This window comes from Hemiscyllium ocellatum, unplaced genomic scaffold (genome assembly GCF_020745735.1).
Source record: "Hemiscyllium ocellatum isolate sHemOce1 unplaced genomic scaffold, sHemOce1.pat.X.cur. scaffold_437_pat_ctg1, whole genome shotgun sequence".
Lineage (NCBI taxonomy): Eukaryota > Metazoa > Chordata > Chondrichthyes > Orectolobiformes > Hemiscylliidae > Hemiscyllium > Hemiscyllium ocellatum.
Window position 1 is genome coordinate 43532 of NW_026869055.1, and position 14615 is coordinate 58146.

A 14615-nucleotide genomic window follows, 5' to 3' on the forward strand; every position below is an offset into this window, starting at 1 on the left:
CAGTAAGAAAACCAAAATGTTCTACATGGTAGACTAGTTATCAAGGTTAGACTGCCGGGAATCCTGGAGAGCTCGTCATTTAGGTCCAATTTTTTCTTGAATATTGGAGATAGGGCGTGACAGTGGGCATTTGTTCATTGAACTTGGAGACATGTGACTAGTGGCGTGCCACAAAGATCAATAGTGAGTCTTTTGTTGCTTATGCAAATCATTTGTACTTGAGTAAGTGAAGTATGGTCAGTAAGTTTGTAGATAATTCCAATTTTGGTGGTAACGTCGACAGTGAAGAATAATGTCTCAGAATATAATAAGGCGTTGATTAGGTGAGCCGAGGAGTGGCAGATGGAGTTTATTTTAGATAAATGTGAGGTGTTGCATTTTGGCAAGAAATATCAGAGTATGAAATATAGGTAGGGTCCTGTTGAAAGTCGCCAATCAAGGATAACTCCACAGAAATTATGGAATCCCTACACTGAGGAAACAGGCTATTCTACCCATCGAGTCCACACCGATCCTCTCAACAGTATCCCGCTGGACAAATCCCTACCCTATCCCGCTGAGCCTGCATTTCCCATGGCTAATCCACCTCGCCCACACATCCCAGGGTACCATGCACAATTTAGGATGGTCAATCTACCCTTACCTGGATACCTTTATACTGTCAGAGGAAAACATAGTACCCGGAGGAATCTCACACAGACACGGAGAGAGTGTACAAACACCACACAGTCAGTCATTCATGGATGGAATTAAACCCAGATCGCTGTCCTGTGAGGCACCTTGTGGTGCAGGTTCTCAGTTCCTTGAAAGTGCCGTTACAGGTAGACAACATAGTGAAGAAGCCATTGTTGATCTTCCCTTTATTGGTGTGTGCTTTGATTCTAATCATTTGCATGACGTGTTGGATCTGTACAGGATATTTGGCCACTTTTGTAATATTGCCTTTAATTCTGGGCTCCCTGCTGTCGGAAAGATGTTGTCAAACTTGAAAGGATGCAAAAGAGATTTGAAAGAATGTTACAGGTGTTGGAGGGTGAGAATTACAGGGAGTGTGTGAATAGGTTGGGAATATTTTCAAATGTTATTGCTGAGTGGGGACCTTAAAGAGGTTTATAAAATCATGAGGGGCACAGATAAGGTGAGCAGTCAATGTCTTTTCCCTGGATAGACGAGTCCAAATAAAGAAGAAAAAGGTTTAAGATGAGAGGGGAACGATTTAAAAAGGGACATGAGGGACAACATTTTCGCATAGAGACTGCTGTATGTGTGGATTGAACAGCCAAAAGAGGTGGTAGAGGCAGGTACAGTTACACCATTTTAAAGGCATTTGGATGGATACACGCATGGGAAGGGTTTAGAGGCAGATGGGCCAACTGCTGGCAAGGGGGACGAGATTAATTTAGGATAGTTGGTCGGTATGGATAATCAGACCGAAGGATCTTTTTCTGTGCTGTACATCTCTGAGAGTCTATTGACAATTAAGTGTTTAACATTGGAACAGAAGGTGGTTATTCAGCTTCTGAATTCTGTCAGTCAGCTTGTTTGCTCAATTACTGACAGCCAAATACAAAAATACATCATTCAGATTTTGATGGTGTTTTACAGAAACAGGCTTTTAGTCAAGAAAAGCTGTAAAGAATGTGAAGAGACCATTCCACAGAAGCAGCAGTTAAGCACAGAGCTATTGGAGCCTGTTACTCTGGAGCAGGAGGAGGACATCTACTTACACAAAACTTTGCTTAGGAGGAAGTCGCCCAGCTGCTGAAACCTGGTACACGGAGAAAGGAGGCAATCACTCAACTGTTCGAGACTGGGACAAAGGAACAGGAGTCAGTCACTTAACTGTTCGAGACTGTGACAAAGGAACAGGAGGCAGTCATTCAACTGTTCGAGACTGTGACAAAGGAACAGGAGGCAGTCATTCAACTGTTCGAGACTGGGACACAGGAACAGGAGGCAGTCACTCAACTCTTCGAGACTGTGACAAAGGAGCAGGAGGCAGTCACTCAACCGTTCGAGACTGGGACTAAGGAACAGTCATTTACACAGATCCCCATTAGACCATTGTTTACAATAGGGTTGCTCAACCTCACTAACCTCCACATCCAGCCTACCGTCTAACTTCATCACCGCCTTCTCTGTCAACTTTCCTCTCTAATTGCTAACTTTTTAAGTTGAAACTCTCTGCTTTTCTTCTGTCCTTTTCTCTCGTTCTTCTTCATTTCCCTTTCTTTTATTTCTACTTTTCATCATAATTCAAACTGTTTCAATTCCTTCTCATTTTCAAGGTGCCTCATTTGAAATTGAATTCTAGCCATTTCCAAAGAGTCTGATGGCGTTTCCACCAAATGCAATTGCCGAGCTATCGCTGTAATTATCTCACATTTTCTCACAGACAATCGCAAACCCAACTCCAGCTTGTCTGTCAATTCCTACAGTTTTGCCTTCATTACCTGTTGTAAAACCCCCAACTTCACTTTTCCACACCCAGAGAACTCTTGGTGACTGAATCTTTATACAAAAAATACCAACCGAATTCAACATCGAGAAAAAAGACACGAGCAACTACCTTACGCGACCTTTGAACCCAATAGTCTCCTGGTGCATTCTCTCCAGTGTCGGCATGAGCTTATTCTGGATGCTTTGGTATCCTCCCACAATCCAAAGATGTGCATGTATTGGCCATGATAAATTGTTCATAGTTTTCAGGGATGTGTGGGTTAGGTGCCTTAGTCGGGGTAGATGTGTAACAATAGGGTAAAGGAATGGGTCTGGGTAGGTTACTCCTCGTAGGGTCGGTGTGGACATGTTGGGTCGAATGGCCTGTTTGCATACTGTATGGATTGTAATTGTAAACCCAATTTGGTATTATCGACTTAGAACCAGACAAGAGACCCCAGTATGCTATAGACCAACCAGACCGCCTCAAACTATTTTAAGAAGGTACCTTGGATGCCGATCTTTCCTTATTTTAAAGGTAGATGTGAAGTGGGAGTTCCAGATGTGATGCTACTGGTCAAACCACTCACCATTAAGTAAAACGCAATATATTTAAACACTCTAATGAAAATCCAGACAAAATGAGGAGGAATTTAGAATAACTTAACTATTGGAAATCTTAACCGAATAATGGATGCAGTACCTTCTACAAATGAACTTTTCCAATATACTAAGATCACCTAAACACACCTCTTGGTAAAAAGGAACATTCAGGCATGTGTTCCTGCATACGGTTCTCCAATCCAGGAGGAAACAGCATCAAGTGAGGTTCCAGAGAGAATAGCAGCTCGGGATAATTTACTAAAACTTCCAACCTTCTGGGACCCCAAGCACCTGGTGATTGTTATAGCTACAATAAAAAGAAACCTAGAAAGCCTGGTCTGTGCCAGCTGGCCAGTGTACTACAATTTATTTTTAAAAACCCTAAAAGCCCCGTAATTTATTTACTTGAGTCATTTTCAGTAGGCAGTTTGGCTTTTAAGATCTCTTACTAAAATAAAAAGGATAAAATAACCTTTTATTAAAAAAAAGTGACAGCATTATCAGGCAATTTAGATGCCTGGTCCTTTACTCAGTGGGCTACCTCGTGTTACTGATCGCAAGATCAGCAGAGAGGGACAGCCACAGGTACTGACCAAGTTACAAGGATGTTTCTCATAACTTCTGAAACACGCCTATCCATGGACCATCATATGGGACATACCAGGAAGTGAACAACCGCTTATCACACCCCATTTCATTATTTCTGAGCTACACAATGCCAGCACTCGATACACTAGGGAGCCAAAACCCAAGGCCAGGGAAAGATACAAAGGGACAGAGAGATTCACATTAACGACTGAAATAGACAGTTAATTTACTGAAAAGATGTTGTGGAAATATGGGGAAAAAGTCAGGGCAGTGGGACTAATTGGAGAAGTGAGATCTTCGTGAGTAAAATTACAAGAACGAGAACATTCAATAAAGGCATTGTCAGATAAGCTGAAATGGTTTGTTACATCAAATTCTGAATCTGCTTCAAAGAACACCACAAACAACATAAACTGGGACAAGATGACAGCCCCTTTCGGAGAGCTGTGCAGATCATGCTCGCGTGTTGCTCAGTAAATTGCACTATCTGCCCAGTATGAGAGTATTGCAAACTTTACTATCATATGCTAACTATATTCACATCAGGTTACTGCCTACAGTGGGAAGGTTAGCTCTCTCTGCTTGTGTGTGTGTGTTCATCAGGGAGAGAGAGAGAGAGTGTGTGTGTGCGCGTGATTGACGTGGTTAAATGAGAAACTCATTGTCTGAGAAAGAATGCACATGAAGAAAACAATTTTAAATACGAACAACTGGCAGGCTTTTTGTTAATCAACAGAGAGAACGAGAGAAGTTTCATGGACAGATAAGGTAAAGTGTTTGAGAATGTTAAAATAAAGGCATTGCCAGACACAACAGCAATATACGTCAGCGTGCATGAATGACAGATGGATGGGAGTTTGGTGTGAGTTTGAATCAGATTTGTTTGGGCAGGTTTGAAGCCGGGAGCATCAGCAGCAGATTCTTGCCTTCATTAAGACTGTATTTCATATCTCAAGATTCAAACAGCAGATGGAATAAACCAGTGAGACATATTCTGGAGTGGTGAGTATTTCAAGTTAGAAATGGTCAAGGAATTGTGTCAAGAATCAGCTCAGTGTCAAAGGGATCTACCACATTTGTGACGTGTCTGCTTCTGCTGCAGATATTGTCCAGGGATGGGATGGAAACAGTAGAGGAAGTGGAGTTTGTAACCAGAACAGTAGACAATGACCTCCATGCTCTTAACAGCAAAGGCAATGATATAATGAATTGTGGTTGTCCCCTGAAACAGAATAGGTCAACATAGAGACCCGGAGTAACACTGCCAGAGCAGAGAGCGAGACAGTAATTGAACACCTTCATTGATGTCAGTTAGTAGTGGTCTGTAAAGTGAATATCTGGATTGAGAGATTCCACAGGAACAATAATTTTGGCAAAAGTGTAGACTATATGAAATAACAGTAATACAGTCATAACTGGTTTATAGAAAACAAAATCTGGACTGTGACACTCACCAGGAACACCAACGATAGCCAGGAAGGGATAATAGAAGTATTGAAAAATGAGAAGAGCGTAATAGATCTGCGATGATCATGACAACCAATCAAATGCAGAAAGATACCAAACATAATATGATAAGCTCCTGTCTATTGTTGAAATATTCCTGTCTAATGTTCTCAGATTCTGATCCATTGTTGGAATATTCCAGTCTAATGTTCCCAGATTCTGATCCATTGTTGGAATATTCCAGTCTAATGTTCTCAAATTCTGATCCATTGTTGGAACATTCCAGTCTAATGTTCTCTCCTAAGAGTCTGATCTCTCCTCCCCCTCTCTCTGGATCTGCTGATCCCCGGCAGTGCTCTCGGTGATGCTCCCGCTCATGTTATGGGTTGACACATTGTATGGAGGCCATTTATCATTAAAAGATGGAAATTCTCCACTGGGATAATTAGAATCGATGGAGGTTGGCATTAATCACAGTCACTGAACAAACAGACTCAGTTAACCAGTTCCATATATCACTTTTCATTTACTGATTTTGGATGGAATAGTTGAGGGTTGCTGAGGGATGGACCATAAATCTTTCAAACTTTTTAATCTTTTTTTCCTTGTATATGAGAATATTAACAGAACACTGCAGCAGTCTATATATGTCCCACTCTGTTTATGAAAAGAGGCAGTTATAAAAAAAAAACAGATCGGCTGCATAAAAAAAAGTCTATTGGGCAAGTTTCTAGATACCTGAACACAACGTACGGTACTTATTGACCAGTGTGAGGCTACTCCTGGTTTTAATGCCCTGTTATCAAATACTTTCATAACCTTGAGACAGAGCATTGAGATTGCTGCTCAGGAACTGGCCAAAACAATTCTGTCCCTATGGGCAACTTACAGAGGGATAAGAGAAAGCCATTCAGCCCATATTAGTCTGTTGCTACTTGAAAAGGTGGAAAACTGGAATATTGGCACATTTTGCCAACAGAATCATTCATAACAAAGGGATGTGTCACTGCAGCTGTATGAGGTGTTACTGAGAGGGCACCTGGAGTACATTGTGTTCTCTGTGTTTCTGTAACTGAGAATGGTTGGACCCCCATTAGATACAGTTTACCAGCAGTGCGTAATCCACGGGTTGTTGTGTCATTTGACGTCTCGGGTCTGTTACACAGGGACAGGAGAATGCCATGAAGTCTCTTGAGTCTATTTCTGAGGGACAGGAAGAGGTCATTCAGCCTCTCCAGTCTATTACAGAGGGACAGGAGGAGCCAATTCAGCCTCTCGAACCTGTTCCAGAGGGGCAGGAAGTGTTTATTTAACTTTCAAATCTGTTACACATAAATATTAGTTTCAAACTAGTTGTGGAAGAGGAAAGACCTGATGTAAACATTAAAGTTCTAAATTTCAATAAGGCCAATTTTGAAAGTGTTAGGTGAGCCCTGTGAAAGGCTGATTAGGATACCCTATTCGCAGGTAAAGGGATGGTTGGAAAATGCAAGGCGATGAGAACTTGGTGTCAGAGAGTCCAGAGCCATCGTATTCCTATTAGTGAGATGGGCGAGGCTGGTGGGTGCAGGGAGTGCTGGATGGCTAGATATATTGATGCTCTGGTCAAGATAAGGAAGGAGGCATATGTCAGGTAAACAGAGCTGAGATCAAGTGAGTCCCGAGAGGGGGAAAAGGGAAGTAAGTGTATAGTCAATGGGGAACTTCAGCCAGAAAAATATGGACATGAGATGGCTTTAGAAATAGGGTTAAGGAGGCATTGAAGCAACTGTACACGTCCTTTAATGGCAAAATAATAACTAGGGAGAGAATAGGGCACCTTACAGGTCAGTAAGGCGACCTATGTGCGTAACCATAGGAGATGGAAGGGTTACTAAACAAGTATTTCTCCTCAGTATTTAATGTAGAGGAGCTTACAACAGTGAGAGAAGGAAGAAATATATAGTGTTATCTTGAATAGTATCTGTATTACAAGGAGATATCGGACATTTTAAAACATACAAAGGTGAACAAATCCCTGTGACCTGATCAGTTGTATCCCAGAAGTTTGTGGGAAGCTCGGAAAGAGATTGCTCAAGTCTTTTGCTGATATATCTGTATTATTGATTTACACTGGTGAGGCGTCAAAAGACTGGAGGGCTGCTAACATAGTGTCATTATTTAAGAAAGTAAGGAAAATACAGCTAACTATAGATTAGTGAGCCTGACGTCAATGGTGACTAAATTGTTGGCCGTGGGGGCGGGGGGGCGGGGGGGGGAGGGTGGTTGATTGAAAGGATGTATATGCATTTGGAAAGACAAGGACTGAAGAGGGCTTTGTACATTGGAGATCACCTCTCACTGACTGGGTGGAATTTGTTGAGGAAGTGAAGAAGATGATTGATGATGGCAGGACAGTGGATGTTATCTTTATGCAATTCAGTAAGAAAACCAAAATGTTCTACATGGTAGACTAGTTATCAAGGTTAGACAGCCGGGAATCCTGGAAAGCTCGTCATTTAGGCCCAATTTTTTCTTGAATATTGGAGATAGGGCGTGACAGTGGACATTTGTTCATTGAACTTGGAGACCTGTGACTATTGGCGTGCCACAAAGATCAATAGTGAGTCTTTTGTTGCTTATGCAAATCATTTGTACTTGAGTAAGTGAAGTATGGTCAGTAAGTTTGTAGATAATTCCAAATTTGGTGGTAACGTCGACAGTGAAGAATAATGTCTCAGAATATAATGAGGCGTTGATTAGGTGAGCCGAGGAGTGGCAGATGGAGTTTATTTTAGATAAATGTGAGGTGTTGCATTTTGGCAAGAAATATCAGAGGATGAAGTATAGGTAGGGTCCTGTTGAAAGTTGCCAATCAAGGATAACTCCATAGAAATTATGGAATCCCTACAGTGAGGAAACAGGCTATTCTACCCAACGAGTCCACACCGATCCTCTCAACAGTATCCCACTGGACAAACCCCTATCCTTTCCCTCTGAGCCAGCATTTCCCATGGCTAAGCCACCTCGCCCACACATCCCAGGGTACCATGCACAATTTAGGATGGTCAATCTACCCTTACCCGTATATCTCTATACTGTCAGAGGAAAACATAGTACCCGGAGGAAACTCACACAGACACGGGGAAAATGTACAAACACCACACAGTCAGTCATTCACGGATGGAATTAAACCCAGATCGCTGTCCTGTGAGGCACCTTATGGTGCAGGTTTTCAGTTCCTTGAAAGTACCGTCATAGGTAGACAACATAGTGAAGAAGGCACTTGGTGATCTTCCCTTTATTGGTGTGTGCTTTGACTCGAAGCATTTGCATGACGTGTTGGATCTGTACAGGATATTTGGCCACTTTTGTAATATTGCCTTTAATTCTGGTCTCCCTGCTGTCGGGGAGATGTTGTCAACATTGAAAGGGTGCAGAATAGTTTTAAAAGAATGCTGCAGGTGTAGGAGGGTTAGAGTTACAGGGAGAGTTTGAATAGGCTGGGGCTATTTTCAAGTATTGAGGCTGAGGGGTGACGTTAAAGTGGTTTATAAAATCATGAGGGTCATAGATAAGGTAAACATTCAATGTCTTTTCCCAGGATAGACGAGTCCAAATATAGATGACAAAGGTTTAAGGTGAGAGGAGAAAGATTTAAAAAGGGACGCTAAAACAACATTTTCACACAGACACTTCTGTGTGTAAGGATTGAACAGCCAAAAGAGGTAGTGGGGGCAGGTACAGTTACACCTTTTAAAAAGGATTTGGATGGATACATGCATGGGAAGTGTTTAGAGGGAGATGGGCCAACTGCTGGCAAGGGGGAACGAGATTAATTTAGGATATTTGGTCTGTATGGATGACCAGACCGCAGGATCTTTTTCTGTGCTGTACATCTCTGAGAGTCTATTGACCCTTGAGTGTTTAACATGGGAACAGAAGGTGGTTATTCCGCTTCTGAATACTGCCAGTCAGCTTGTTTGCTCAATTACTGACAGTCAAGTACAAAAATAAATCATTCAGATTTTGATGGTGTTTTACAGAAACAGGATAAGGGCTTTTACTCAAGAAAAACGGTAAAGAATGTGAAGAGGCTTCAGTCCCACAACTCCATTCCACAGAAGCAGCAGTTGAGCACAGACCTATTGGAGCCTGTTACTGTGGAGCAGGAGGAGGACATCTACTTTCACACAACATCGATTAGGGACACAGGAACAGGAGGCAGTGACTCAACATGCTCGAGACTGGGACACAGGAACAGGAGGCAGTCATTCAACTGCTCGTGAATGGGACACAGGAACAGGAGGCAGTCATTCAACTCCGCGAGACTGGGTCACAGGAACAGGACGGGGACACAGGAAGAGGAGGCAGTCATTCAGCTGCTCGAGGCTGGGACACAGGGTCCAAACACAAGATTGAAAACAAAAAATAAAGGTATTGCCAGATGTTTAGCTCTCTCACATTCGCAATCCAACTCACATAACCACTCCATCCATTATACTTTCAGGATGGAGCATTGAGTAGATCCGACTAGCGTACTGCTGAATGCAACCCAGCAATACCCAGAATGGAACTCTGTGCAGCCCACACCAATGCTTGATCTATTATCATGGGCTAAATGTCCAGCGTGGGGAGCTGTGCAGACTACACTTGTTCGTTCTTATCTCAATCCAGGCATGTAGCATTGTTCGGTAACACTGTATTAGGTCGCTGCCCAGTGTGGGGAAACTTGCAGCCAAATGTTGGAAGTGACAGAATGTGCAGCTCCAATCCATTTACAGCTCCATATCTCCACTATGCCTGCGATGGAGAAACGTCAATGGAAACAGTTTAAGGCGAGTATCACATCAGTATTTAAAGTTGAAATAACTGAGATAATATCCAATGATGTTTCGTGAATGGTACGAAGTCGTTAGAGGGGGATGGTAATGTTATAGCGGTTGCAATATAAGCCTCCAAATTAACAATGGGAATTAAGGAAGAAATATACAGGGAGACTGGGGAGACTTGCAGGAGAAACAGGATTGTTATAATAGGTGATTTCAATTTTCCGAACATAGACTGGGACTTCCAGATGGTTAAGAACTTAGATGGAACGTAATTTGTTAAGTGTGTTCAGGAAAGTTTCCACAATCAATATATCGAATAACATGCTCGGGAAGGAACAAATTCGACCTACTGTTGGGAAATAGGGCAGGATAGGTGGAGATAAAGTGGGGGAGCATTTTGTGAAAAGTGGTTAGAGTTGTATTAATTTTAAAATAGTTATGGGAGGGTCAACATTGATCCGCAGATTCAACTTTTAAATTTTGGCAAGGCGTATGTTGTTGGAATTAGACAGGGGATTGCAGGGGATGATTGGAGTTGTTTGTTTCGAGGTAAAATGATTTTGAGCAAGTGGGAGGGCTTTAAAAGTGAGATAGCTCGAGTTCAAGGTTTCCATTTTCCTGTGAGGGTGAAGGCAATGTGAGACTGGAAGAGAGAACCCTGGATGTCAAGAGATATTGAGGCTCTGACCAGAAAAAAAGGAGGCGTGGCTCAGGTTCAGGCAGCTCGGATCAAGGGAATCCCTGGAGGTATACAGGGGATAGAGGAGTTTACTGAAGAAGGAAATCAGCAAGGTGAAAGGGGGTATGGGATAGCCTTGGCTGAGAAATTTAGAGTGAATCCAAATTCAGTATAGTAAAGATAAAGAACAACTAGGGAGAGAATAGGATGCTTTAAAATACAAAATAGGCATGCATGTGTAAAACCTCAAGAGATTGGTGAATTCCTCAATTTCCCCTCTGTGTTTACCATGAAGAAAGACATGAAGACCTGTGACCTTTAGGAGGTTAGTTGTCAAATCTTGGTACTGTCCATATCACAGTAGAGTTTCTGTTGGACATATTAGAGACAAATCTCTTGGTCCTGACCAGATACATCCAAGAGGACTGCAAGAGGCTAGAGATAAAGCTTACGGGCCAAGATACCGGAAGTCTGGGCGGTAGCAAACGTTGTGACATATTCAAGAATGGCTGCAAAGAAAAGCCCAGGAAAGATAGACCAGTAAGCTTCACACCTGTTTTCGCTAAACCACTTGAGAATCTTCTGAAAGATAAAATGTGCATGCATTTGGAAATACAGAGTTTGACTTGGAGCAGTCAGCATGGTTTTGTGCGTGGCAGATCCTGTCTTACAAATTTTGTAAGAGGTTTTTGAGGAAGTGACCAGGGGCGTTGACGAGCGCAGGGTGGTAGACATCTTCTATTTGGATTTCAGTAAGACCTTTGATAAGGATCCACATAGTAGGCCGCTCTAGAAGGTTAGATCGCATGAAATTCAAGGTGAACTGGCAAATTAGCGATACACTTGGCTTGACGTTATGAAGCAAACGGCTATGGTGAAAGTATGCTTGTCGGACTGGAAGCCTGTGACAATTGGAATACCTCAGGGGTCGGTCCTGGGCCCATTGCTGTTTGTTATCTGTATCAATGATTTGGACCAGAGTGCACAATGCAAGGTTAGTATGTGTGCAGATGACACTAAAATTAGAGACATCGTTTATAGCGAGGAACGTTATCAGAAATTGCAGCAGTACGTTGACCAGCTGGGAAAGTGGGACGGAATTAGCAAATGGAGTTTAATATAGATAGGTGTGACGTCTTGCCTTTTGGAAAGTCAAATCCAGGTAGGAGTTTAATGATGAATGAGAGGGACTTAAGGAGTGTAGTGGAACAAAAGGACATTGGAGATCAGGTGCATGGTTATCTGAAATTTGGGTCACAGATACACAGGACAGTGAAGAAGGCTGTTGGCACACTGGCCTTCATCAGGGCATTGAGTATAGAAGTTGGAACGTTATGTTGCAGTTGTACAGAATGTTGGTAAGGCTGCAGTTAGAGTATTGTGTTCATTTTTGTTCACCTTGCTCTAGAAAGGATATTATTGAACAAAAAAGAATGTAGAAGGAATTTACAAAGATGTTTCTTGGCCTAAAGGGTTGAGTTATAGGGAGAATTTGGACAGGTTAGAACTTATTTCTTCACAGCGTAGGGAACTGAGAGGGTTCTTATAGAAGCATAGATTTTATCAAATCATGAGAGACGTGCTCAGGGGTGAATACTTCAATTTTTTGCAAGGTTGGGGAATCGAAGACGAGAGGACATCTGTTCATGTTTGGAGAGGAAAAAAATAAACACGAACCTGAGGGTCATCTTTTTTACGCAGAGTGTGGTACCCACATGGACTGAGCTGCCGGTGGAAGTGATTGAAGTGGGTACAATAACAACATTGAAAAGGCATTTGGACAAATACACAGATAGGACAGGATTAGGTGGATACAGAGCAAGGGCAGGGAAATGGCAGATTGGCAGATAAGGGACAATTACACATGGTTTGTTGACGGAGCATGGCGGGTGTATTAGATGGGCGAGGACAGAGGGAGAACATTCTCTTCCCAGAAGGAGCCACAGCACTAGACCCACCAAGCATGGTCTGCGTTCACCGCCCAGCTCAGTGCAGTATTTGAGGTCTGAAGAAATGTCCAGTAATACAGGACAAGCATCAATAACCTTCCCTGCTCTGTCAGGATGGGTGTCACCGTATTCTCTCTGCTCCCTCACATCACTGTATATCTGTGATCACAGCTACCCCTGAGAAAGGCTCATGGTCCCCCACTCTCACAACTGCATGCAACGCTTACTCTCTCTCTCTATCTCTCGCCTTTGCAAAACATCCCACACAGTTATAGAATATTCTGGCGAATGCCGATTATGGAATGTTCCAGATAATGTTCCAAATGATTCCCAGTTTCAGGAAAATGGCAGTGTCCCAGTGTGTAACACATAAGAGGAAGGAATAGAGAAGTACGTTTTTCAAATCACACACAATTCAAACCATGCTGAGGCCATTCAGCCCTTTAAACGTGGTCTAGCATTTAATAAGGTCCCCGCTGAACTGATGGTCTTCTCAGCTCCATGTTACAGGAACTTTCAACCATTCAACCCCCTGGGTCCTGTCCATGGCCAGACAGCACTCAGGCACTTTTATCCTGGGTTTTTTGAAGCGCCTGTTTGAGGGCATTTCCCATGGTTACGGATACCTAGCAATATATTCCATCATTTTATACTTGCATGCAACGGTCAGCATGCTGTACACAGACCGAACAAAAATATACACTTATTTTATGTTTATAGATATCCAATCACACTTAGTAATTCTGGTTATGTCACTTGACTCACCTTAATGATATTAAACCAAAAAGAGCTTCTAAACACGTCTTGTTATAAAATACAATTTTGAGCAGAGAACGTTTTTACCCTCAGCCTTTATCTTGACCGATATCTGAATTGTACAACCTTCCTTGTTATGAATGTTTCTCTTACCCTTTGTCTGTGATTTTTTCTCTCTGTAACAGCTACATAATTCTCCCACTCAGTTGGCTGGACGGCTGGTTTGTGATGTAGAGGGAGGCCAACAGCGCAGGTTCAGTTCCTCACACTGACAGAGGTTACCATGAACGGGACGCTCTCTCACCCTCACCCCATCACCCGAGATGAGGTGACCCTCAGGATAAACCACCATGAGTGGTCTCTCTAATGAGTTTCCTCTGGGAGACTATTCTATCAATGTTAGCATTTTAAATCAAAAATATTTTTATTGATAAAGAAATTTTTAATATTATAATAAACCAATAACAACACAACTCAAATAACTGAAAAAATTCCAATTGCATGTACATACAAAACAAGTTAAAACACTACACAGACAGAAGAAAAAACAAAACTAAATAATAAATAATGAATAAATAATAAAGCTCAGCATAACATAAAGATAGCTCTCGTTCATCAAGAGCATTAGCTGATGTATACTTTTATGTTCATAGTTTTTCGTCTCTGGATATTAGATTCATTAAACAATATCATCATGGCTGTATAAAAGCCCTTCTTAGAGTGGCAGATAAGCCTGTATCGCAGTAACCCAAAAAGGGCTGCTGTGTCTTATATATAGCTATGTTTTTTGGTGCACCATACTGGTAAGAAAGTCCAAAGGGATATTCTCCATGGAGAGCTTACGACGAACCAACAAGCACGGTTGGGTGGGTGGTTGTGGGTGGGTGGTCGGCGATCAGACATCCAACACAACACATATTTGTCCTAGCACGGAAAGTAAGGATATGATTTCTTTCACATCTACATCTGTGTAAAGTACCCTGGGCAGGCCCAGGAAAGGAGAAACCAGGTCCATCTCCAATTCAGTCCCCAAGACCCATTCTATCACACCTGACACAGTGCTCCAACATAGATGAAGCCTGCAACAGGACCACAAGCAATGAGTAAGAGTGCCTCTAGTCATTCTGCATTTAGAACATGATGAAGATAATCCCACTATGCATTTTGAGAGACAATCTGGAGTCAGATAGACCCTATGAATAATTTTCAACTGCATGGAATGGGTCCTATTACAGATCAAAATCCTTCCAGCATTTTCATAAATATCCTCCCTTGTCTCCGAAGTGTTGTGAACCCACAAGTCTCTCTTGCAGACAACACAAAGCTGTACAGTCTCGTCTGAGG

General features: G+C 42.3%; 1 protein-coding gene across 1 annotated transcript in view; it reads left to right on the forward strand.

Moving 5' to 3' along the window:
- The window catches only part of LOC132813692 (uncharacterized), a 50402-nt gene extending 40949 nt beyond the window's left edge, over positions 1-9453 (forward strand). The window contains exon 3 of the mRNA XM_060823229.1: positions 9102-9453. Coding sequence (XP_060679212.1) covers positions 9102-9344 — 243 coding nt within the window. The 3' untranslated portion in view covers positions 9345-9453. The remainder of the gene's footprint in view (positions 1-9101) is intronic.
- The last annotated feature ends 5162 nt before the right edge of the window (positions 9454-14615 follow it).